Source organism: Hypanus sabinus, chromosome 31 (assembly GCF_030144855.1).
Source record: "Hypanus sabinus isolate sHypSab1 chromosome 31, sHypSab1.hap1, whole genome shotgun sequence".
Lineage (NCBI taxonomy): Eukaryota > Metazoa > Chordata > Chondrichthyes > Myliobatiformes > Dasyatidae > Hypanus > Hypanus sabinus.
In genome coordinates, this window is record NC_082736.1 from 24,781,996 (window position 1) to 24,806,120 (window position 24,125).

The 24,125-nt window shown below is 46.5% G+C and overlaps 1 protein-coding gene across 5 annotated transcripts in view; it reads left to right on the forward strand.

Annotated features, from left to right (window-relative positions):
- The window catches only part of dnajc4 (DnaJ (Hsp40) homolog, subfamily C, member 4), a 259,420-nt gene that overhangs the window by 206,648 nt on the left and 28,647 nt on the right, over positions 1 to 24,125 (forward strand). For all 5 annotated transcript variants that reach the window (XM_059955204.1, XM_059955203.1, XM_059955202.1 and 2 more), the window contains one exon: positions 13,374 to 13,460. In XM_059955204.1, coding sequence (XP_059811187.1) covers positions 13,374 to 13,460 — 87 coding nt within the window. The remainder of the gene's footprint in view (positions 1 to 13,373; positions 13,461 to 24,125) is intronic.

Here is a 24,125-nt window from a genome sequence, read left to right on the forward strand (position 1 = left end):
TTTGAGTTACAGTCACCCTCCTGTCAACTTGAACCAGTCTAGCCTCTCTCGTTAACAGGATGTTTTTGCCTACAGAACTGCCGCTTACTGGATGTCTTTTGTTTCTTGTTCCATTCTCCATAAACTCTAGACTAGTGGTTCCCAACCTTTCCTGTGTCATGGCCCCCTATCATTCACCAAAGGGTCCATGGGCTCCAGATTGGAAACCCCTGTTGTGTATGAAAATCCCAGGGCCAGCAGTTTCTGAGATACTCAAACCACCCCGTCTGGCACCAACAATCACTCTGCGGTCAAAGCCACTTAGATCCCCCTTCTTCCCCATTCTGATGTTTGGTCCAAACAACAACTGAACCCCTTGACCATGCCTGCATGCTTTAATGCGCTGAGTTGCTGCCACGTGATTGGCTGATTAGATATTTGCATTAACGAGCAGGTGTAGAGGTGTATCTAATAACGTGGCCACTGATTGTAGAAGATGGAAAACTACAGCACTGGCCAGGCCATTTTGCCCACGTGATTGAAGCCAATTTGTGTTAAATGTCCTCCTGTGTATCATGCCCACCCCTCCATTCCCTTCTTGTTAGTGCTTCTGCAGAAGTAGGTGTCACATTTTGAATATCGGACAGGGAGAAATTTCTTCACTCAAGAATACGAGCCTTTATAATTATTCGGTCAAAGAGGGTGAGGGGATGAGGTACTCGGATAGAGTTTTGGAAGAAAGGGATCAGATGATGTGGAGAATGAACGTGGAGTCAACAGAGGTTATCAGCTATGGTCTTATTGAACGCTGGAAGGGAGCCGAGCCCATTCTATTCACTTCAAAGCCAGAGTATGAGGAACGTTTGGTGGCTTTGGGCCTGTTCTCGCTGGTCTTTAGTCGAGTGAGGAGGATCTCATTAAAACCTACCGAATATTGAAAGGCCCAGAGAGAGTGGATGTGGAGAGGATGTTTCCTATTGCGGAGGAGTCTAGGACCAGAGGACACAGATAGAGTGGATGTGGAGAGGATGTTTCCTATTGCGGAGGAGTCTAGGACCAGAGGACACAGATAGAGTGGATGTGGAGAGGATGTTTCCTATCGTGGGGGAGTCTAGGACCAGAGGGCACAGATAGAGTGGATGTGGGGAGGATGTTTCCTATTGCGGAGGAGTCTAGGACCAGAGGACACAGACAGAGTGGATGTGAAGAGGATGTTTCCTATTGCGGAGGAGTCTCGGACTAGAGGGCACAGCCTCAGAATAGAAGAATGACCCTTTAAATAGAGATGAGGGAGCATTTCTTTATCCAGAGGGTGGTGAATCTGTGGAATTCACTGCTAGAGATGGCTGTGGAGGCCGTCATTGGGTATATTTAAAACAGAGGTCGATGGATTCTTGACTGTAAGGGTGTCAAAAGTTAGGAGGAGAATGGGGTTGAGAGGGAAAATAAATCAGCCATGATGGAATGGCGGTGCAGACTCGATGGACCAAATGGCCTAATTCTGCTCCTATGTCGTGTGGTCTTAAAATAGAAAGAAATACAGTTATACAGCCCCTTTCACACTCCAAATACTGAAATGTCTTCTTTCCAAGCAGACATTTATAGTTCAGCCCGCAGCCTTTGGTCTTGGTATCTTTAATCTCGATTGTTTAATTTACTTTGTGGAGAGACGGTTTTTAGTCTCAAATAAATACATTGGCGCAGAATGGGCATTTAACTGCACATGTGGAAATTGATAAGGCCTACCTGAAGATGTGGTTTATACTTGGAATAATGTACACAAAATAATCAAACCCTGGCTGGAGTTCAGTGCTCTAATCTTTCTCCCATCTTCTCGGTTCCAACTTTTAAACTGTTATGCAGAGCCAAGTTATAAACCACAAGTGAACAAACACCTTTCCAAGAATATACAGTGGAATTGATTTTGCAATAGCGTAAGCAACCTCCTTGAGCTTCAGCAGCAGGGCTGGAAATTCCTATAAATGGTATTAGAAATACCGACTATCCTTGTGTTAGGGGACAACACAGATAGTGTACATTCAGTATACCTCCAGTACCTAATAAAGTGACCACTGAGTGTGCCTTCATGGTTCCCTATTGCTGGAAGGTCCGACATGTCACGTTTTTCCGAGATGCTCTTCTGCACACCACTGTTGTAACGTGAGGTTATTTGAGTCACTGTTGCCTTCCTGACAGCTTGAACCAGTCTGGCTGTTCACCTCTGACCTCTCTTTTTTGTTGTTTTCTTTGCACCGTTATCCGAAAACTTTGCAGACTGTTACGCACGAAAACCCCACGAGATTTCAGACCAGACCTCAGAACGAGGAAGAAATGTGACCTCAGACAGACTTTGACCGTGGAAAGATTGTTGGTGTCAGATGCGGTGGTTTGACTGTGTCAGATGCTGGGATTTTCCCGCACAACAGCCTCGATAGAGTTTACAGAGAACGGTGCAAGAATCAAAAAAAAAATCTGGTCAGCGGCAGCTCTGTGGGTGAAAACGCCCCGTTAATGAGAGAGGTCGGAGGAGAACGGCCAGACTGGTTCAAGCTGACAGGAAGGCGACAGTAACTCAAATAACCGCACGTTACGACAGTGGTGCGCAGAAAAGCATCTCTGAACACACAACACGTCGGACCTTGGAAGTGGGCGGGCTGCAGCAGGAGAAGATCAGACCGTGTCCCACCCCTAATAAAGTGGCTGGGCCCAGGAAGTGTATTTGTTATCGAAATATGTATACTATATACAACCTTGAGATTCATCTCCTCACGGGCAGCATCAAAGAAACCCAATTGAACCCATTAAAAAACATCCTGGAATTTAAAGCAGCTTGCCCACCCCAATGTAGACTGGTCACCCTCTTCATTGTCCCCCCGGAGGCCGACAATCAGTTTTACTGACGTGGACGGAGAGGTTGGTGTTGCCGCACCTTTCAACCAGGCGTCCTGCCTCGCTCCGGTCAGCTGACTTACTGCCTCCTTGTGATTGGTCCAGCAACAGTGGTGCCGTCAGCGAATCTGGACACGAAGTTGGAGCTGCGCTCTAGAGAGTAGGGGGCAGGGGGCGCCGAGCACCGCAGTCCTGAGCTGCCCTCGTGCCAATGGTCATCGAACGGGGAAATGCTGTCGCCAGCTCTTCATGGGTAATGAAGCCCTTGAGACATTGGGGCAGAATTAGGCCATTTGGCCCATCGAATCTGCTCCCCCATTACATCATGGCTGATTTATTATCTCTCCCTGAACCCCGTTCTCCAGCCTGCTTCCCATAACACTTGATGCCCTTGCTAATCAAGAACCTATCAACCTCAGCTTTCAAATACCCAATTACTTGGCCCCTACTCCGCAACCATCTGTGGCAATGAATTCCACCGATTCACCACCTACTGGCTAAAGAAATTCCTCCTCACCTCTGTTAGAAACATAGAAAACCTACAGCACAATACAGGCAATTCGGCCCACAAAGTTAGAAATTACTAGGCTTACTTAACAGCCCTCTATTTTACTAAGCTCCATGTACCTATCCAAAAATCTCTTAAAAACCCTATCGTATCCGCCTCCACCACCGTTCCCTGCAGCCCATTCCACGCATTCACCACTCTCTGAGTAAAAAACTTACCCTGACATCTCCCCTGTACCTACTCCCCAGCACCTTAAACCTGTGTCCTCTTGTGGCAACCATTTCAGCCCTGGGAAAAATACCTCTGTCCTTGTATTCTGAGGCTGTAGGTTCCTCCACTATAGGAAACATCCTCTCCACGTCCACTCTATCTGGCCCTTTCAGTATTTGATGGGTTTCAATGAGATCTCCCCTCGGTCTTCTGATCTTCTGAACTCCCGGCGAGCACAGGCCCAGAGCCATCAATTGCTCGCCATACGTTAACCCTGTCGTTCCCGAGGTCGTGCTCGTAAACCTCCTCTGGACCCTCTCCAATGCCGACGCACCCTTTCTGAGATAAGAGGCCCAAAATGGAAACGATAGGTTAATTTCTGTGTTCATATGCAAAGGTAATTAAAAAAAAAAATCGGCCAAGAGATGAATTTTCTCCCTATTTGTTAGGCTGTAGCAAGCTGTCCTTGGCAGCGATTATGAAAGGGATGCTTGGGCCATGACAGCATTTACCAGAATAATATCAGCACTTCCAGCTTGTTTATTTCACTGCAAGCGTAACTTGTTGAAGGGAGCCTCGGAAATATTTTTCTAAAGTGCATGAGATTGGAACTATCCATAGAAGGCAGAGGCATTTAGAAAGGGCAGAATGAATGGCAGAGGTGGCCTGACTTCAATCCCTATAGAATCAGATTTAATATAATTGACATAGTGTACATCATTAAATTTATTTTTTTTTGGCAGCAATGCATTATAACTAAAGCAAACTATAAATTACAGTAAGTTCATGTTCAAGTTTAATTGTCATTTAACCATACACATCTATACAGCGAAACGAAACAGCGTTTTGCCAGGTTCCAAGATACAAAATACTATACATAAAGTCATACATGGCATATAGTTAGGAACTATACAGTTATAAAATCATGTTAGCACAAATCCCTGAGTGGCACAGCCTGAAGGCTGATGGTGCATGGGATGTTGTTTTGAAGCCATGTCTCTGCAAGAAGTACGGAGCAGTTCCTCATCTCACGCTGGGTCAGCCGCAGACGGAGGCAATCCGCTCTGTCTACCAAGGAGTGAATACTGGAGAGCAGCGCCGATGGGAGAGCCGGCCTGCAGGGGCCAGTCCCCAAACCAGCACCGATTCCATCCCGCCCGCTGTCCCTCTGTTCTCTGTCGTAACGGCTCCTCCCTTGGGTGGCTGTAACAGGTGGTATGAGGACCCAGTCCACGCCAGCCAAGGCCAGGCAGTTCTCTCACCGCCAGTCTTCACAATGAAATATAACAAATATGTATGTAAAAATTAAATTAAACGAATAGGTCAAATGGAGAGCAAAAATGTTGAGGTAGTGTTCATTAGTTCAACGTCCACCTAGAAATCTGATGGCAGAGGGGAAGAGGCTGTTCCTGAATCGCTGAGTGTGTGTCTTCAGGCTCCTGTACCTCCTCCCTGATGGTAGAGGGGAAGAAGCTGTTCCTGAAACATTGAGTGTGTGTCTTCAGGCTCCTGTACCCCCTCCCTGATGGCAGAGGGGAAGAGGCTGTCCCTGAAACATTGAGTGTGTGTCTTCAGGCTCCTGTACCTCCTCCCTGACAGCAGAGGGGAAGAAGCTGTTCCTGAATCATTCAGTGTGTGTCTTCAGGCTCCTGCACCTCCCCCCTGACAGGAGCAATGAGAAGACGGCATGACCTTTAAGGTAAGGGAGTCCTTAATGATGTATGCTACCTTTATTGAGGCATTGTCTTCTGAAGGTGTTCTCGATGGTATGGAAGCTACTGACCATGATGGAGCTGGCTGAGTTTGCAACCTTCTGCAGCTTTTTCCAATCCTGTGCAGTGCCCACCCCCCACCACCTCCCCAAACTAGATGGTGAAGCAACCAGTTAAAATCCTCTCCACGGCATATCTGTAGAAATTTGCTAAGGTGTTTGGTGACAGACTGAATCTTCTCAAGCTCTTAATGGATTATGAGTTGCTTCATAATTGGGCCCAGGATAGATCTTCAGAGATGTCGATGCCCATGAGCCTGAAACTGCCCACGCTCTCCGCTGCCGATCCCTCGATGAGGACTGTTGTGTGTTCCTCTTCCTGAAGTCCACATGGACCTCCTCACCAGAGGAAACTCTTCGTAGGTTTGGCAGCCCAAGACCCAAGTTCCTAAGCCCTGAAGCCTTCTGTGAACCTCCAAGGATCAAGGATCCAGGACCAACTTTGTCTGCCATGAACATTTACGTGTATTAGGAACATTTTGTAAAGTTTCTACTTCCAGTGAGAACCTCCATAAAAAGAGGTGTTCTCCTGCCTGTCCAGTTAAGCAGCTGTTTCTCTTTAGAACAAAAAACAGAGAAAGGTGCAAGCCCTTTGGCTAACAATGCTGTATCACCTTTTTAACCATACGTGAAAATCAACCTAACCCTTCCCTCCCACATAGCCCTCCATTTTCCTATCATCCATGTGCCCATCCAAGAGTTTCTTAAATGCCCCTAATGTATCTGCCTCTACCTGGTCCGCCACCACCCTTGGCAGGCCATCCATGTACCCACCACTCTCTGTATAAACTTCAGGCTCGTAATGTAGCACAGTTCCTCGGAGAATAAGTTCAAAGTTCAAAGTGTCTGAATGTCACCCTATGTCAACCTGAGATTTGTTTTAGAGTCATAGTTGTAGAAAAGTATAGCAAAGAAACAGGCCCTTCGACCAATCTAGTCTGTGCCAAACCATTGACCAGCACTGGGACCATATCCCTCCAATCCATGTACCTATCCAAACATGTTGAAATCAACCTCGCATGCATCACCCGTGCTGGCAGCTCATTCCACACTCTCATAACTCTCTGAGTGAAGAAGTTTCCCTTCATGTTCCCCTTAAACTTTTCACCTTTCACCCTTTACCCATGACCTCTGATTGGAGTCCCTCCCAACCTCAGTGGAAAAAAAGCCTGTTTGCACTTACCCTATCTATACCCCTCATAATTTTGTATACCGCTATCAAATCTCCTCTCAATCTTCTATGTTCCAAGGAATAAATTCCTAACCTATTCAATCTTTCCTTATAACTTGGGTCCTCCAGTCCCAGCGACCTCCTTGTAAATTTTCTCTCTACTCTTTCAACCTTATTTACATCTTTCCTGTGGGTGGGTAACCAAAACTGCACTCAGTACTCCAAATTAGGCCTCACCAACGTCTTATACGATGCCAACATAACATTCTTGCAGGCATTCACAGTAGGTACAAAGAAGTGCAATAGAATCAGTGAGAAACTACATAGAGACAAAGGCAGACAAATGGCCACATGAAAAGAAAGCAAGAAAAGAGGACAAGACAAATACAAGAAAAAAACAAATAATAATACAGGTTATGTACGACTTCCATTCCTGAGTCCGTCTTTAAGTCAGATTTGTACGTAAGTCGGAACAAGTACATCCGGTATTATTTAGCGTCAGTCAGTCAAACATTTGTCTTAGTACATATTTTACCTTTCTATGCATATAAAACACTTAAGAAACATATGTATTCCAAAAATTAAACCACTGCGTTGCTTAATAATAATTGTAGCTTTCATCGGGGCAGGGCCTTTCACATGCTCCGTTATTCTTACTTTATCCTTTAAAATTGTTCCGATCATTGACCAACTGTAGCCTAATGCATCTCCAATGACCGATGACGTTTCACCTCTTTCCATATGCTTTATTATTTCCACTTTATTTTCAATCGTGATCGCTTCCTGTCAACGGAACAGAAACACCGCGGGTGGCGGGTCCTGAGCGCCGTCAGCTCCCGAGCTCTGCCGGGTCCTAAGGACCACCGCACTGATTTCCCCAGGTCCTAAAGTCCACCGCATTACGACAGGTTAAATGGGACAAGTGGGGGCTGTGCTGGGTTTGGGTATTTGATCCTCCACAATATTCCACGTGGGAATTTAAACTGGAGTTGGCAGTGCTTTTTATACGAGATTGAGTTGCGAGCTCGACATCAACCCGGCACGGATGGGAGAGTGCGGTCTGTCACTGGATCGCACTCTGGAACTTCCATTCTACAGCCTGGCGCTGATCTCACTGCGCCACCAGCCGACCAGAACGGGGGGGGGGGGGGGTCAGGGTGAATCTTGCTAAGAAAAATTTAAGCCAAATACAAAGTTACACACTCAACACAGTGTCAACGGCAATGACTTAAAATGGCAGACGACGTTCTCCTTCCTCATTTCGTAAGTACAAGTTGTTTGTAAGTCGAACGTTCATAACTCGGGGACTACCTGTAATAACAAATAAGTAAATAAATACTATAAATAACACTGAGATCTAACCTAGTCCCTTCCTCTCGATGCAGTTATAAAGAAGGCAAGGCAGCGATTATACTTCATTAGGAGTTTGAAGAGATTTGGTATGTCAACAAATACACTCAAAAACTTCTATAGATGTACCGTGGAGAGCATTCTGACGGGCTGCATCACTGTCTGGTATGGAGGGGCTACTGCACAGGACTGAAAGAAGCTGCGGAAGGTTGTAAATTTAGTCGGCTCCATCTTGGGCACTAGCCTACAAAATACCCAGGACATCTTCAAGGAGCAGTGCCTCAGAAAGGCAGCGTCCATCATTAATGACCCCCCAGCACCCAGGACCTGCCCTTTTATAGACAATAGACAGTAGGTGCAGGAGTAGGCCATTTGGCCCTTCTAGCAAGCATCGCCATTCATTGTGATCATGGCTGATCATACGCAATCAGTACCCCGTTCCTACCCTCTCCCTATATCTATAACAGCTCTATCTAACTCTCTCTTGGAAGCATCCAAAGACTTGGCCTCCACTGCCTTCTGAGGCAGAGCATTCCATAGATCCACCACTCTCTGGGTGAAAAAGTTTTTCCGCATCTCTGTTCTAAATGGCCTACCCCTTATTCTTAAACTGTGGCCTCTAGTTCTGGGCTCACCCATCAGCGGGAACATGCTTCCTGCCTCCAGTGTGTCCAATCCCTTAATAATCTTATATGTTTCAATCAGATCCCCTCTCATCCTTCTAAATTCCAGTGTATACAAGCCCAGTCGCTTCAATCTTTCAACGTATGACAGTCCCGCCATTCTGGGAATTAACCTTGTGAACCTACACTGCACTCCCTCAATAACAAGAATGTCCTTCCTCAAATTTGGAGACCAAAACTGCACACAATACTCCAGGTGTGGTCTCACCAGCTGCAGAAGGACCTCTTTACTCCTATACTCAATTCCTCTTGTTATAAAAGCCAGCATGCTATTAGCTTTCTTCACTGCCTCACTGTTTTTTCTCATTGCTACCATCAGGGAGGAGGTACAGGAGCCTGAAGACACACACTCAGCGATTCAGGAACAGCTTCTTCCCCTCTGCCATCAGAGAGGAGGTACAGGAGCCTGAAGACACACACTCAACGATTCAGGAACAGCTCCTTCCCCTCTGCCGTTAGGGAGGAGGTACAGGAGCCTGAAGACACACACTCAGCGATTCAGGAACAGCTTCTTCCCCTCTGCCATCAGGGAGGGGGTACAGGAGCCTGAAGGCACACACTCAGCGATTCAGGAACAGCTTCTTCCCCTCTGCCATCAGGGAGGGGGTACAGGAGCCTGAAGGCACACACTCAATGATTCAGCAACAGCTTCTTCCCCTCTGCCATCTGATTCCTAAATGGACATTGAACCTTTGAACACTACCTCACTTTTTTTTAATACACAGTATTTCTCTTTTTGCACAATTTTTAATCTATTCAATATACATAGACTGTAATTTATTAATTTATTATTATTATAGATTATGTATTGCATTTAACTGCTGCTGCTAAGTTAACAAATTTCACGACACATACCGACGATAATAAACCTGATTCTGATTCTGAACCCAATTGTCGTTGCAAGGAGGCCTGGCTGGTGGAGGTCTTTCTTGGTCTCTGATGAACGCTTAGGGGCAAGTGATTGAATTCACCATGAAATTTGAGAAGGAGAAGCTAAAGCCAGATGTATCAGAATCACAGCTGAGTAAAGGGAATTGCAGAGGCACGAGAGAGGGGTTGGTCAGATTTGACAGGAAAGATGTAAACAAGGTTGAAAGAGGACAGAGAAAATTTACAAGGATGTTGCTGGGTCTGGAGGAAAGATTGAACAGGTTAATTCAAAGGAGATTTGATAGAGGTATACAGGATTAGTCTGGTCTTATATCTTCTGATCTTGTGACAGATGCTGCTTTCTTGTGGCAGTGTTGATGCGTTCAGTGGCGGGAAGGGCTTTTCGCGTGATGAACTGGGCTGTATCCGCCCCTTTTTTGTTGGCTTTTCTGTCCTGAAGGAACTTCTGGTACCTTTCCTCAGGGAAGCTGCAGAATTGATTGAACTGAACCCCTTAATCTCCACGTCAAAGAGACAGGGATCAGCAGCGTGGGACTTAATGGGATATGGGAGCAGAATTAGGCCATCTGGCCCGTCGACTTTGCTCTGCCATTTCATCATGACTGATTCAACTTTCCTCTCAGCTGCAATCTCCTGCCCTTCTCCCCGTATCCCTCCATGCCCTGACCACTCAAGAATCCATCAACCTGTACCTGAAATATACATAAAGACTTGGCCTCCACAGCTGCCTGTGGTAAAGAATTCCACAGATTCACCACTCCCTGGCTAAAGAAACTCTTCCTCATCTCCATTCTAAAAGGACACCTTTCTGTTCTGGGGCTGTGTCCTCTGGTCCTAGACTCTCCCACCATAGGAAACCCCCTCTCCACATCCTCTCAATCAAGGCCTTTCACCATTCAATAGGTTTTAATGAGGTCACCCCTCATGCTTTTGAATTCTAGCGAATAGCGGGCCAGAGCCATCAAATGCTCTTCATATGACAAGCCGTTCAATACCGGAATCATTTTTGTGAACCCTCTCCAGTTCCAGCACTTCCTTTCTAAGATAAGGAGCCCAAAGCTACTCACAATTCTCAAAGTGAGGCCTCACTAGTACTTTACAAAGGCTCAACACTACATCTTTACTTTGGTTTTGAAATGTAGGAGGAGTGGGCCCTCAGAAAGGCAGTGTCCATCATTAAGAACCCCATCACCCAGGACATGCCCTCTCTTCGCTGTTAGCCAGGGAGGAGGTACAGGAGCCTGAAGACACACACTCAACGATTCAGGAACATCTTCTTCCCCTCTGCCATCAGGGAGGAGGTACAGGAGCCTGAAGGCACACACTCAGCGATTCAGGAACAGCTTCTTCCCCTCTGCCATCAGGGAGGAGGTACAGGAGCCTGAAGACACACACTCAACGATTCAGGAACATCTTCTTCCCCTCTGCCATCAGGGAGGAGGTACAGGAGCCTGAAGACACACACTCAGCGATTCAGGAACAGCTTCTTCCCCTCTGCCATCCGATTTCTGAATGGACGTTGAACCCAAGAACGGGACCTCAGTTTTTTTATTATTTCTGACTTTTTTACGGCAACCGGGGGTCTGCTGAAGCCAGCACTGGTGCTCTCGTCAGCAGCTGCTTCAGCAGTTGAAAGGCCTCCTCACATTTCTCATCCAGAAGGCTCTGAAGGGCTAAGATAATCTTTACCATCCTCCCCTTTCTTCCCCAAGGAGAGTAACCGCACAGAAGCTGATTCAAAGGGTGACTCACTTCAGAGTAGTCCTTCACGAACCTCCGATAGTACCCACAGGATTCAAGGAATGAGCGCAAAGCGTCACAGTCTGGGGCCTTGGTCATGTGGTGATAATTAATATACATTCATGTACTTACTGCAATTCACTTCTTTTCTATATTTATCATGTATTGCATTGTACTGCTATCACGAAGTTAACAAATTTCACATCACACACCAGTGATTCTGGTTCTGCAACCAGAACAGCTGGAGGAAGCCCGGGCGGTCACAGGGAGAACGTGCAAGCTTCTTACAGACTGCGGCAAAAATTGGATCCGGGACGTCCCGCTGTAAGAGCATTGCGCTAACCGCTAGGCTACCGTGCCACCTACAGCGGAGCGCAGATCTGAAGCGTGCGGCAAAATGTGTCGCTTGCGCCAACATCCAGCATAGTGCAAAATCAGAAATAATAACGGGTGGGTGGGTGGGTACAGACTCCTTATAGACAGTGGTGGGAATTGAACCCCCAATTGGTGATCGTTCTTCTTCTCTCTTTTCAATCTGATTTAAAATAAAAAGGATAAATACAAATCAGGGGTGAGGTTATCTCAAATACATATTTCAATAATAGTACAAACAAAGAAAGGAATATACACTGTCAAAATGATATGTAGTATTAAGCTGATCTAAAGGAAAAAAAGGACCACATCTCTTCTTAACAGTTCATAGAAAAAAAGAGACTCAAAATTTCTATTATTGAGAAAAAAACCCCGCTAAACTAACCTAAAACAAAAAAAAAGGAGACTGGGCAGTCCATTTTGAGGATGCAGTTAAAAAAAAAGGAAAGATCCTTCCGGCCAAATCTAAAACTTCGCGGAAAAGAAGAAAAAAAATTGGTGATCGTTAGCGTTAACCATGCCAACCCCTTGGCCTTGTCAGCCTTTTTTAACGGGGGCGAGTTCCAAATGTTCAGTGCTGTTTGGGTGTGAAACTGTGCGTACTGGAATTGCTGCTCAAGCCCTTAACCTGAAGGTCAGGCTGTATTTTTCGGGACGGTTTCTGCCTCCCGTTGGATGTGCCTCTGAGGCCGCTGCCAGATTTTATCGTTTTCGGCAGCTACTCCGACAGCAGGATTATCTCTAAAGCATTTGTGGTCACGCCCTTCTGAATGGCTTCAAGCCCAAATCTAGTCCTTCAAGCTTGCAAAAGAAGTTCAAATTTCCAAGTAAATTTATTGTCAAAGTACGTGTTTGTCACCATATGCGACCCTAAGGTTCAGTTTCTTGTGGGCATAAACAGTACAGAGGAAAGAACACAACGGAATAAATGAAAAACTGCACACAGGGACAGAGAAACAACCAATGTGCAGAAGATGGCAAATTATGCATTTACGAAAAAACCCCACAGATAATAATAATACATTTGGAACAGAAACAGGGATTGCATTGTGCCGATAGTAACATCTACAACTGGTATCATTCCAAAGTCACTACACAATAGTGTTAAACAACTAGCCCTACACAACAATATTTATGTAAATCTGCAAAAAGCCGCATTACTATCCACCACTAGAGTAGTCCTGTACCAGTTTGAGCGGAAAAAACAATAATATTGAGAACGCCAGTTGTACAGTCCTTGAAAGTGAGTCTATAAGCTGCAGAATCGGTTCAGTGTTGAGGTGAGTGAAGTTATCAACACTGGTTCAGGGGCCTGATGGTTTTAGGGCAATAACTGTTCCTGATCCTGGAGGCGTGGGACTTGAGGCTCCTGTTCCTCCTTCCTGATGGCAGGAGTGAGAAGAGGGTACAGCCTGGATAGTGGGAGTCTTTGACAATGGACGCTGCTTTCTTGTGGCAACGCTCCTTGTAGATGTGCTCAGTGGTGGGGAGGGCTTCCCCTGTGATGAACTGGGCTGTACCAATTACTTTTTTGTAGGCTTTTCTGTTCTTGGGCAATGTTTATTTTCCATATCGGGCCCTAATGCAACCAGTCACTTCACTGAAGAAGTTTGTCAAAAGTTTTAGAAGGCTTGCTAAAACTGAGAAAACTTTTTAGAAGATAGGGGCGCTGTTGAGCCTTCTTTGCAGTAGCACTTACGTGCAGGCCCTGGTGAGATCCGCTGGAACGAAATGAAAGAAAATCTAGTCCTTCAAGTTTATGAGGGAAATTTAAAAAGCTTGCTATAAATCAAACTTTTTGCCTTGCAGGAAGCTTGAAGAGGTTCACAGTAACTTCATGGACCACAAGGACCAAGTTATCAGAGAGATTTATAACGAGTCCAAGGAGAGAGCAAGGTAACCTTTCACCTATTATGAGCAAGTATCCTGGAGTCCCGGTAAATGTGACAGGACTGATTCCATGGGAGGCAGCGATTAGGGGGAAGCTCCTCGGACAAGGTTGGGAAGGGATGTCTCTATTGGGAAGGGTTTTTGGGGAGTCTCTATTGGGAAAGGATCTTGGGAGAGTATTGAGTAGGGCTGTTGGAGGTCTCTGTTGGGAAGGGTTCTTGGGAAAGGTTTTGATGAATCTCTGTTGGGAAGGGTTTTTTTGGGAGAGCCTCTATTGGGATGAGGTTTTGAGGAGTCTCTATTGGGATGAGGTTTTGGGGAGTCTCTATTGGGTTTTGGGGAGTCTCTATTGGGAAGAGGATGCTCTATTGAGAAGGTTTTTAAGGAGTTTATTGGAAAGGATTTTTAAGGAGTCTCTATTGTGAAAGTTTTTGAGGAGTCTTTATTGAGAAGGGTTTTGGGACGTCTCTGTTAGGAAGAGCTTTTGGGAAGTCTCATTGGGAAAGGCTGCTGGCGAAATCTCTATTGTGAAGTGTTGCCAGAAGCCTCCACTGTACAGAACCGCACGGACAGATGCTGACAACTGACCAATATTTGAAGCGTGAGCCCTGAAGTGGAGTGGAGCAAAGGGGAGCCTGAGAATGCAAGCGCGTGGAAGAATTGTGTGAATGATTGTGTGACCGACTGAGCTCATAAAGCATTCTTGGCAGCTTTGAACTTCTGACTTAGTGATTATAACGACGTTTTGAATGAAGATACAGATCTGGTGCGTTCCGTCCTTCCGATGAACACAGTGTCCAGGGAATGTTAATAGCTGTGACTTCTTTTGCCCACATGACTTTCAATCTGAGTCAAAGCCTGTGTTCCAAAATTCCAACAATCTGGAGCACTCCCCATTCAAGATTCTCTGAGCTCCAGATTTCATGAATGCTTTCAAATGTCAGCCTTATTTAATGTTCCAGCAACAATGTTCCAGTGTCTAACTTTGGGGAAGTGGGCTCCAGTTTGGACAATGGATTAATTAAGAGCTGTGACGCTGCTTAAGAACAGAAGGTCTGGTCTACCAGCGTGTCGCCGCGCTCAGGCTGAGCGGTCACCTCATCTTGGCTCGGCAGCCTTGTGCCCCCATCCTTCCCAACTCTGTCACACCTTGGGCTGAGCGCTGTTCGGTGGAGAAATAAAAGTGGCGATCCCTGCCTCTGTGCTCAGAGGAGAAGTTTTCACCCCACTGATGTGTTCAGTATGGCAGTGATGTTACCTATCGCCTGTTACCCAGCTGGCATTTCGGTCAGCAATGAAGGTCCTCCATCTCTGGCAGCGTTCATCATGTCAGTCGCTTCCTCTCGGTTTTCACCTACTGTCAGTCGCACAAGTCCCGGGCGGAGTCTCAGGAATACCGTCACATTCTGTGATTATGTTAAATAACCTGGATGAAGAAGTAGAAGGATGGGTTAGTAAGTTTGCTGATGACACAAAGGTTGGAGGTGTTGTGGATAGTGTGGAGGGGTGTCGGAGGTTACAGCGGGATGTCGATAGGATGTCGATGGGCTGAGAAATGGCAGATGGAGTTCAACCCAGATAAGCATGAGGTGGTTCATTTTGGTAGGTCAAATATGATGACAGAATATGTTAGTGGTAGGACTCTTGGCAGTGTGGAGGATCAGAGGGATCTTGGGGTCCGAGTCCATAGGACACTCAAAGCTGCTGCGCAGGTTGACTCTGTGGTTAAGAAGGCGTACGGTGTGTTGGCCTTCATCAACTGTGGGATTGAGTTCAAGAGCTGAAAGGTACTGTTACAGCTATATAAGACCTTGGTCAGACCCCACTTGGGAGTACTGTGCTCAGTTCTGGTCACCTCAGTACAGGAAGGATGTGGCTACTATAGAGAGAAATTGCAGAGGAGATTTACAAGGATGTTGCCTGGATTGGGGATCATGCCTCATGAGAATAGGTTGAGTGACCTCGGCCTTTTCTCCTTGGAGCGACAGAGGATGAGAGGTGACCTGATAGAGGTGTACAAGATGACGAGAGACATTGATCGTGTCAGAGGCTTTTTCCCAGGGCTGAAATGGATAACACGAGGGGGCACAGTTTTAAGGTGCTTGGAAACAGATACCGAGGGGATGTCAGGGTAAGTTTTTCACACACAGAGTGGTGGGTGCGTGGAATGCACTGCTGGTGATGGTAGTGGAGGTGGATACAACAGGGTCTTTTAAGAGACTCTTAGGTAGGAGGTTCCTTCATTGCTGTTTCCGTGACAGTTTTCATTTACCAGTCAGGGTTGTTATCCCTGAGCCGAACTCCCCCCCCCCCCCCCCCCGAACCTGGAGGACCGGTGGACCACCCTTAGTCGGTCCTCCAACCTTTGACCTGTCTGGCATGGGTGACCCTACCAAGAGCCAAAGCATAAAGCCCTGATTCCTGTCAGTGGAGCTGTCCGGGTCATTGAGGCACGCAATCCTCCAAACCACAAGAAGGCTGTGGTCGTCTTGGAGCATGAATCATCTTTGGCTTAGTCAAAACTGTTTGTTCCTCCCCGTTTCTGTTATAAGCTATGGTTCTACAAATACTATCCTCCCATCAGCCCTCTGTTCCACCAGCTCTGTACTCCTACGTATTCTGCCCCCTTTCATCCCCTGCGCCCGAATTTCAAGATTCGAGATAAGATTCAAATCGACTTATCACCTGTTCATCGAAGTGTTCAGTGAAATGTGTCACTTGCGTTACCAGCCAACTCATCTGAGGCTCCGGCAGCTGGCAAGTGTAACCACAGTTTCCATCTCCAACATGGCATCCCCACAATGCTTGGCAGAACAAGACAGACCACACAACAAGCGAGAAAGAACAATTCCCCTTCCTCCCTCCCAGCCGTGCACAAACACCGTCCCCCAACTCCAGGACGGGCCATCTTCAGCTCCAGCGGATTCTCAGGCATTGGGCCCCTGACTTTCCCAGCAGATTTGCAGACTCAGGCTCTGGTCCCTGGACCGCGATGACCAGGCTTCTTATTCGACCTTTGGACCTTGATCCTCAGAATCAAGCTCGGGGCCCGTCGACCACCAAACAATAGGCTGCAAACTCTGGACACGTCGCCAAGGGGATCCTGAACACCAGGCCTCAAACTCCGGTCTTTTTGTCAATGGAGGAGAGCACAGCACAGGATCTTTTGAGTTAAAACACGGCGAAATTGCTTTGAGCAGGGTAGAGTGTCTCAGGTGAAGGAACTTAATCACGAGATAAAGATGTTACCAGGACGAGGGGTTTTCACTCCCTTGAACTTGCAATTCCATTTAGATAAATCGTAGCCAAACTATACTTTAGATAATAATTTTATGGCCTTATTATCCAACCCTGACCACAATTCCAGATTCCACCACTGAATATAAGGAGTTATGTTCTCCCCGTGACTGGGAAGGATTTCTCTGGGGGCTGTGGTTTCCTCCCACATTCCAAAGACGTACCGGTCAGTGAGTGGCGATCTGGCGTTGGAACCATGGCGACCTTTGCGGGCTGCCCCCAGCACTTCCTCGGACAGCGCAGGTTAATTGGTCACTTGGGTATAATTAGGCGGCGTGGGCTCGCTGAATCAGAAAGGCCTGTTATTGTGCGCAATGTGAAATGAAATAGGTAAAATATTTTGGGGATTGTTGCCAGAATTTGACCTTAAAAGCTACAGATCATGTTACCATTTAGTTAGTGAAACACAAGTTGAACATGTACTCAGCAGCCACTTTACTATGCACATCCTGTACCATTGATGCATCTTCGTGGTATTCTGCTGCTGTAGCCCCTCTACTTCAAGCTTTGATATGTTGTGCGTTCAGAGATGCTGTTCAGCACATCACTGTTGTAATGTGTGGTTATTTGAGTTACTTAAGAAATTGGAGCAGGAGTCGGCCATCTTGCCCGTCGAGCCTGCTCCGCCATTCAATAAGATCATGGCTGATCTGGCCACGGACTCATCTCCACCTACCTGCCTTTTCCCCATCACCCTCAATTCCCCTTCTAGGCAAAAATCTATCCAACCTTGTCTTAAATATATTTACTGAGGCAGCCTCCACTGCTTCATTGGGAGAGAATTCCACAGATCCACCACTCTCTGGGAAAAGCAGTTCTTCCTAAACTCCAGCCTAAATCTACTCCCCCGAATCTTGAGGCTAGGTCCCCTTGGATAATGATAATGATTCCTGTCAGTTTGAACCAGTCTGGCCATTGGCCATTGACCTCTGTCACTGGATTTAAAAAGCAAACACGAGGAAATCTGCAGATGCTGGAAATTCAAGCAACACACACAACATGCTGGTGGAACACAGCAGGCCAGGCAGCATCTATAGGGAGAAGCACAGTCGACGTTTTGGGCTGAGACCCTTCATCAGGACTGACTGTAGAAAATAGTAAGAGATTTCAAAGTAGGAGGGGGAGGGGGAAATCCGAAATGAAAGGAGAAGACCGGGGGGTGGGGGGTGAACCCAAGAGCCAGAAAGGTGATTGGCAAAAGGGATACAGAGCTGGAGAAGGGAAAGGATCATGGGACGGGAGGCCTAGGGAGAAAGAACGGGGAAGGGGAGCACCAGGGGGAGATGGAGAACAGGCAAAGAGTGATGGGTAGAGAGAGAAAAAAAGGGGGAAATAAATAAATCAGGGATGGGGTAAGAAGGGGAGGAGGGGCATTAACGGAAGTTAGAGAAGTCAATGTTCATGCCATCAGGTTGGAGGCTACCCAGACGGAATATAAGGTTTTGTTCCTCCAACCTGAGTGTGGACAGTAGAAGAGGCCATGGACACATCAGAATGGGAATGGGATGTGCAATTAAGGTGTGTAGCCACTGGGAGATCCTGCTTCCTATGGCGGACCGAGCGTAGGTGTTCAGCGAAACGGCCTCCCAGTCTGCATCAGGTCTCACCGATATATAAAAGACCAAACCCTTTTAAACAAAGGGGCTTCCCTTCCTCCACTATCAACTCTGCTCTCAAATGCATCTCTCCCATTTCCTGCACATCTGCCCTCACCTCATCCACCTGCCACCCCACTTGGGATAGGGTTCCCCTTGACCTCACCTACCACCCCACCAGCCTCCGGGTCCAACGTTTAATTCTCCGTAACTTCCGCCACAAGCACATCTTTCCCTCCCCCTCTTTATGCTTTCCGCAGGGATCGCTCCCTTGTCCACTCATCCCCCCCCATCCTTTCCCACCGATCTCCCTCCTGGCACTTATCCTCACAAGCGGAACAAGTGCTACACCTGCCCTTACACTTCCTCCCTCACCACCATTCAGGGCCCCAGACAGTCCTTCCAGGTGAGGCGACACTTCACCTGTGAGTCTGCTGGTGTGCTATACTGCGTCCGGTGCTCCCAGTGTGGCCTTTTATGAATATGAAACTATCTTATGTACTTATATTTATTGTGCTTTTTTATTGTTGTGTTCTTCATAAATTTCAAAGTAAATTTCATTATCAGAGTACATATATGTCACCACAAAGAACCCTGAGATTCGTTTCCCTACGGGCATGCTCAGCAAATCCGTAGAATAGTAACTGTAAACAGGATCAGTGAAAGATCAACAAACTGTGCAAATGCAATAAATAAATATAAATAAATAGCAATAAATAACATGAACATGAGATAAAGAGTCCTTAAAGGGAGATAATTGATTTTGGGGACATCTCAATGATGGGGCAAATGTAGTTATCCCCCATTTGTTCAGGAGCCGGATGTTTGAGGGGTATTAACTGTTCCTGAACTTGGTGGTGGGAGTCCTGAGGCTCCTGTACCTTCTACCTGATGGTTGAGGGGTGGTAACTGTTCCTGAACCTGGTGGTGCGAGTCCTGAGGCTCCTGTACCTTCTACCTGATGGTTGAGGGGTAGTAGCTGTTCCTGAACCTGGTGGTGTGAGTCCTGAGGCTCCTGTACTTTCTACCTGATGGCAGCAGCGAGAAGGGAGCACGGCCTGGGTGGTGGGGGTCTCTGATGATGGATGCTGCTTTCCTACAACAGTGTTTCATGTGAGCGTGCTGAATGGTTGGGAGGGCTTTACCCGTGATTTACTGGACCGAATCCACTACCTTTTGTAGGATTGGTGTATCCGTACCAGGCTGGTCAATACGCTTTCCACTACACCTCTGTAGAAGTTCATCAAAGTTTTTGATCTCATGCAAATCTCTGCAAACTCCTGAGGAAGTAGAGAAGCTGTCATGATTCTTTGCAATTACTCTGTTTTATTTCATTCTCCTTTACACTTGTGTGTGTTGGCGTGTGGCCAAGTGGTTAAGGCATTTGTCCAGTGATCTGAAGGTCGCTAGTTCGAGCTTTGGCTGAGGCTGCGTGTGTGTCCTTGAGTAAGGCATTTAACCACACATTGCTCTGCGACGACACCGATGCCAAGCTGTATGGGTGTTAATGCCCTTCCCTTGGACAACATTGGTGGCATGGAGAGGGGAGACTTGCAGCTTGGGCAACTGCCGGTTTTCCATTTTAAAAAAAACCTTACCAAAAAAACTTTCCAAGGCACAAATCCATGGTCTATCGAGACTAACGGAGACTAACTAACACTACACACTTGAGTACAGGAAATAACATTAAACAATTTTAATGCTACTCTTTCCATATTCAGCGAGTGGAGGAATCCACACTGACAGCATAGAGCAGCCAAGAACCCATGAGTAACAGTCTCTGTATATGTTTATGTAGATTGCAGTGCTCTGTATATGAGATATCCCCGTGACAAGAATTTACTAAATACTGTTTACAGCTGTTTTGTGAGTCTTCAGACTTTGCCCCGAGTACTTTTCCTGTCCCCATCCGTGTACTTAAAAACAAGTGTCAAATGTTTACTTATCATGACGGGGATAGGAATCGGTGCTTCATGTCTCAGGGTTCAGAGTCAGAATGTGGTTTAATATCACCGGCATGTGTCGTGAAATTTGTTAACTTTGTGGCAGCAGTAGAGTGCATTATATAATAATAGAGGAAATACTGTGAATTACAGTGTGTATATATAAAATAGTTAAATAAGTAAAGATCAGAAATAAAAAAGTAGTGGGGTTGTGTTGAACGGTTCAATGTCCGTTCAAAAATCAGACGGCAAAGGGGAAGAAGCTGTTCCTGAATCGTTGAGTGTGTGTCTTCAGGCTCCTGTACCTCCTCCCTGATGGCAGAGGGGAGGAAGCTGTTCCTGAATCGCTGAGTGTGTGTCTTCAGGCTCCTGTACCTCCTCCCTGATGGCAGAGGGGAGGAAGCTGTTCCTGAATCGCTGAGTGTGTGTCTTCAGGCTCCTGTACCCCCTCCCTGATGGCAGAGGGGAAGAAGCTGTTCCTGAATCGCTGAGTGTGTGCCTTCAGGCTTCTGTACCTCCTCCCTGATGGTAGCAATGAGAACAAGGCATGACCTGGGTGTTGGGCGTTCTTAATGATGGATGTTGCTTTTCTGAAGGTTTCTTGGATACTACGGAGGCCGGTGCCCATGATGGAGCTGACTGGGTTTACAACTCTCTGCAGCTTATTCTGATCCTGTGCAGTCGCTCAATCCCCCATTTCAGCCGGTGATGCAGCCAGTTCAAATGCTCTCCACGGTACATCTGTAGAAATTTGAAATTTGCGAGTGTCTGGTGATGTATCAAATCTCCCCAAACTCCTAATGAAATGGAGTCACTGTCGTGCCTTCCTTGAAGCTACATCGATATGTGGGGTCCTCGGAGATTTGACACCTAGGAACTGGAAATTCCTCACTCTCTCCACTTCTGATCCCTCTGTGAGGACTGGAGTGTGCTCCCTCGTCTTACCCCTTCTGAAGTCCACAATCCGCTCTTCGGTCTTACTGGCGCTGGGTGCAAGGCTGTTGCTGCGACACCACTCAGCCAGCTGGTTTACCTCACTCGTGTACGCCCTCTCGTCACCATCAGAAATTCTGCCAACAATAGTTGTCATCTGCAAATTTACAAATGGTAGTTGAGCTGTCCCTAGCCACACTGTCATGAGTGCAGAGAGAGTAGAGCGGTGGGCTAAGCACACACCCCTTAAGGTGCGCCAGTGTTGACTGTCAGTGAGGTGGAGCCCAGACTGTGGTATTCCTGTGAGGAATTAGGATGATCCAATTGCCGAGGGAGGTACAAAGGACAAGGTTTTGGATCATTTCAATCAGAACTGTAGGCCAATACGCAGCATCATGATGTAAGCGTTCGTATTGCCCAGGTGATCCAAGAGAGCCAGTGAGATCACGTCCACCGTAGACCTTTTGTGGCGATAGACAAATTGCAGTGGGCCCAGGTCCTTGCTGAGACAGGAGTTAATTCTGGACACATCCAACCTCTCAAAGCTCTTCCTCACCACAGAAGTGACAGAAGGTTGACATTTAGCACAAGGTGCATTTACTACACAAGTAAACAGAAAAATAGAGGGGTTGACATGAAGATTGGAGGATTTGTGGATGGAGCTGTAGGTTGTCGAAGGTTACAAGAGGATATAGACAGGCTGCAGAGTTTGGGCAGAAAAATGGCAGATGGAGTTCAATCCGGACAAGTGTGAGGTGATGCATTTTGGAAGGACAAACCAGAAGACTGAGTACAGGATTAATGGTCAGTTACCTAAGAGTGTGGATCAACAAAGGGGGTTCAAATCCATACATCCCTCAAGGTCACTGCACAGGTTGATAGGGTAGTTAAGAAGGCCTATGGGATGCTAGGCTTCATTAACAGAGGGATTGAGTTCAAGAGTAGAGAGGTCATGTTGCAACTCTACAAATCTCTGGTGAGACTCCGCTTAGAGTATTGTGTTCAATTCTGGTCACCTCATTATAGGAAGGATGTGGAAACTATGGAGAGGGTGCAGAGGAGATTTACCAGGATGTTGCCTGGTTTGGAGAACAAGTCATATGAAGCAAGGTTAGCAGAGCTGGGACTTTTCTCTTTGGAGCGTAGAAGAATGAGAGGGGACTTGATAGAGGTCTACAAGATTATGAGGGGCATAGATAGGGTGGATAGTCAGTACCTGTTTCCCAGGGCACCAATAGCAAACATCAGAGTGCATAGGTACAAAATTAAGAGGGGGAAGTTTAAGGGAGACATCAGGGGTAAGTTTTTTACACGGAGGGTTGTGAGTACCTGGAATGACTTGCCAGGGATGGTGGTGGAGGCTAAAACATTAGGGGTATTTAAGAGCCTCTTGGACAGGCACATAGATGAAAGTAAAATGGAGGGTTATGGGGTAGTGTACCTTTAGTACTTTTTTTAAGGATTATATGGGTCGGCACAACATGGAGGGCTGAAGGGCCTGTACTGTGCCATAGTGTTCTATGGTTCCATGGTTTGCGATAGGGAATTTCAAAAGTGACTACATTGTGAATCAAAGAGCCTATAATGTGCTGTAGATTTCTATGTTTCTGTGTTTTAAACAGTATAACAGTACTGGTGCTTCAAAAGTGATGAGGCCTGGGCGGGAGTTCAGATGTCTCACAGACGGGCAGAAGAAGCTTTTCCCCATCCTGCTGGCATCTCATTTGATTGAGGTCTCCTCTAAGCTGAGTGTTGTGGTGGGGTGGGGAGGGGGTTTGGCGAGGAGCTCCACCAGCTCAAATCTCCAGGTCATAAAGGCACCACAGGGACCCAAGTCCCTTTCTAGTTGCAGGAATAGCTTCAGCCAGAGAGTGCATTAAACGCTCATTGTGATCATCTGAACCATGGACCTCGCTCGCACAGATCAGGCACCTGTTCCGCACAGCTCACTGCTCTTGGGTATCTCATTGTTGTAGTTAAAAATCTACAAAAATGCCGCCGCCTGAGACAAGCCCAGTCCTGCTCGTTATCTGTCCCAGCAAGATCTGTTGAATGACTCACCCTCCGCACCACTGATACACATTTTTTTTCCCGCACCACTCTTTTTATGAGCTGCAGCCCAGGTCTATCTCGATGGGACAGTGTATCGGAATCAGCTTTATTATGGACTGATACAGCGCAGGTCCTTCATCCCACGGAGTTGTACTGAGCTTTCAACCTACTTACTCTCTTTCCTCCCACACAGACAGCAATTTTTCTGTCTTTTATATGTCTGCAGTACAATGCAATAAATAAAATACACTGCAGATTACAATCGGATATACTTACACATATGACCCTTTAGAACAGAGGTAAGGTGGAATTTTTTTTAGCCAGAGAGTAGTGAATCTGTGGAATGCTCTGCCACAGACTGCGGTGGAGGCCAAGTCCGTGGGTGTATTTAAGGTGGAAGTTGGTCATCCCCTGATCGGCCAGGACACCAAAGGACGTGGTGAGAAGGCAGGTGTATGGGATTGGGTGGGATCCGGGATCAGCCATGCTGGAGCAGATTCGATGGGCTGAACGATCTAATTCTGCTCCTATGTCTTATGGTCTTTTATATATATACTAAATTAACTTAGATATATATGTATCCATAGATATTGTGGATTCCAATTAATTGGGACACATTGCGATCAGTACATTTTGTCCTTGTTAAGAGGCTGCGCCCCCCACCCCCCCCCATCAGCCGATTGGAATCAGTTTCATGGAAAGTTAAAGAAGTATAAAAAAGACAAACAGTAATTTAACTGAGTAACAAATTATGTGTTTACATGAAATACAGAACAAATTAGAATCTCCACCAATGCTACTACAGTTCTATAAAACTATGTATTAATTCCTAATTGTTAAATATGGAGGAA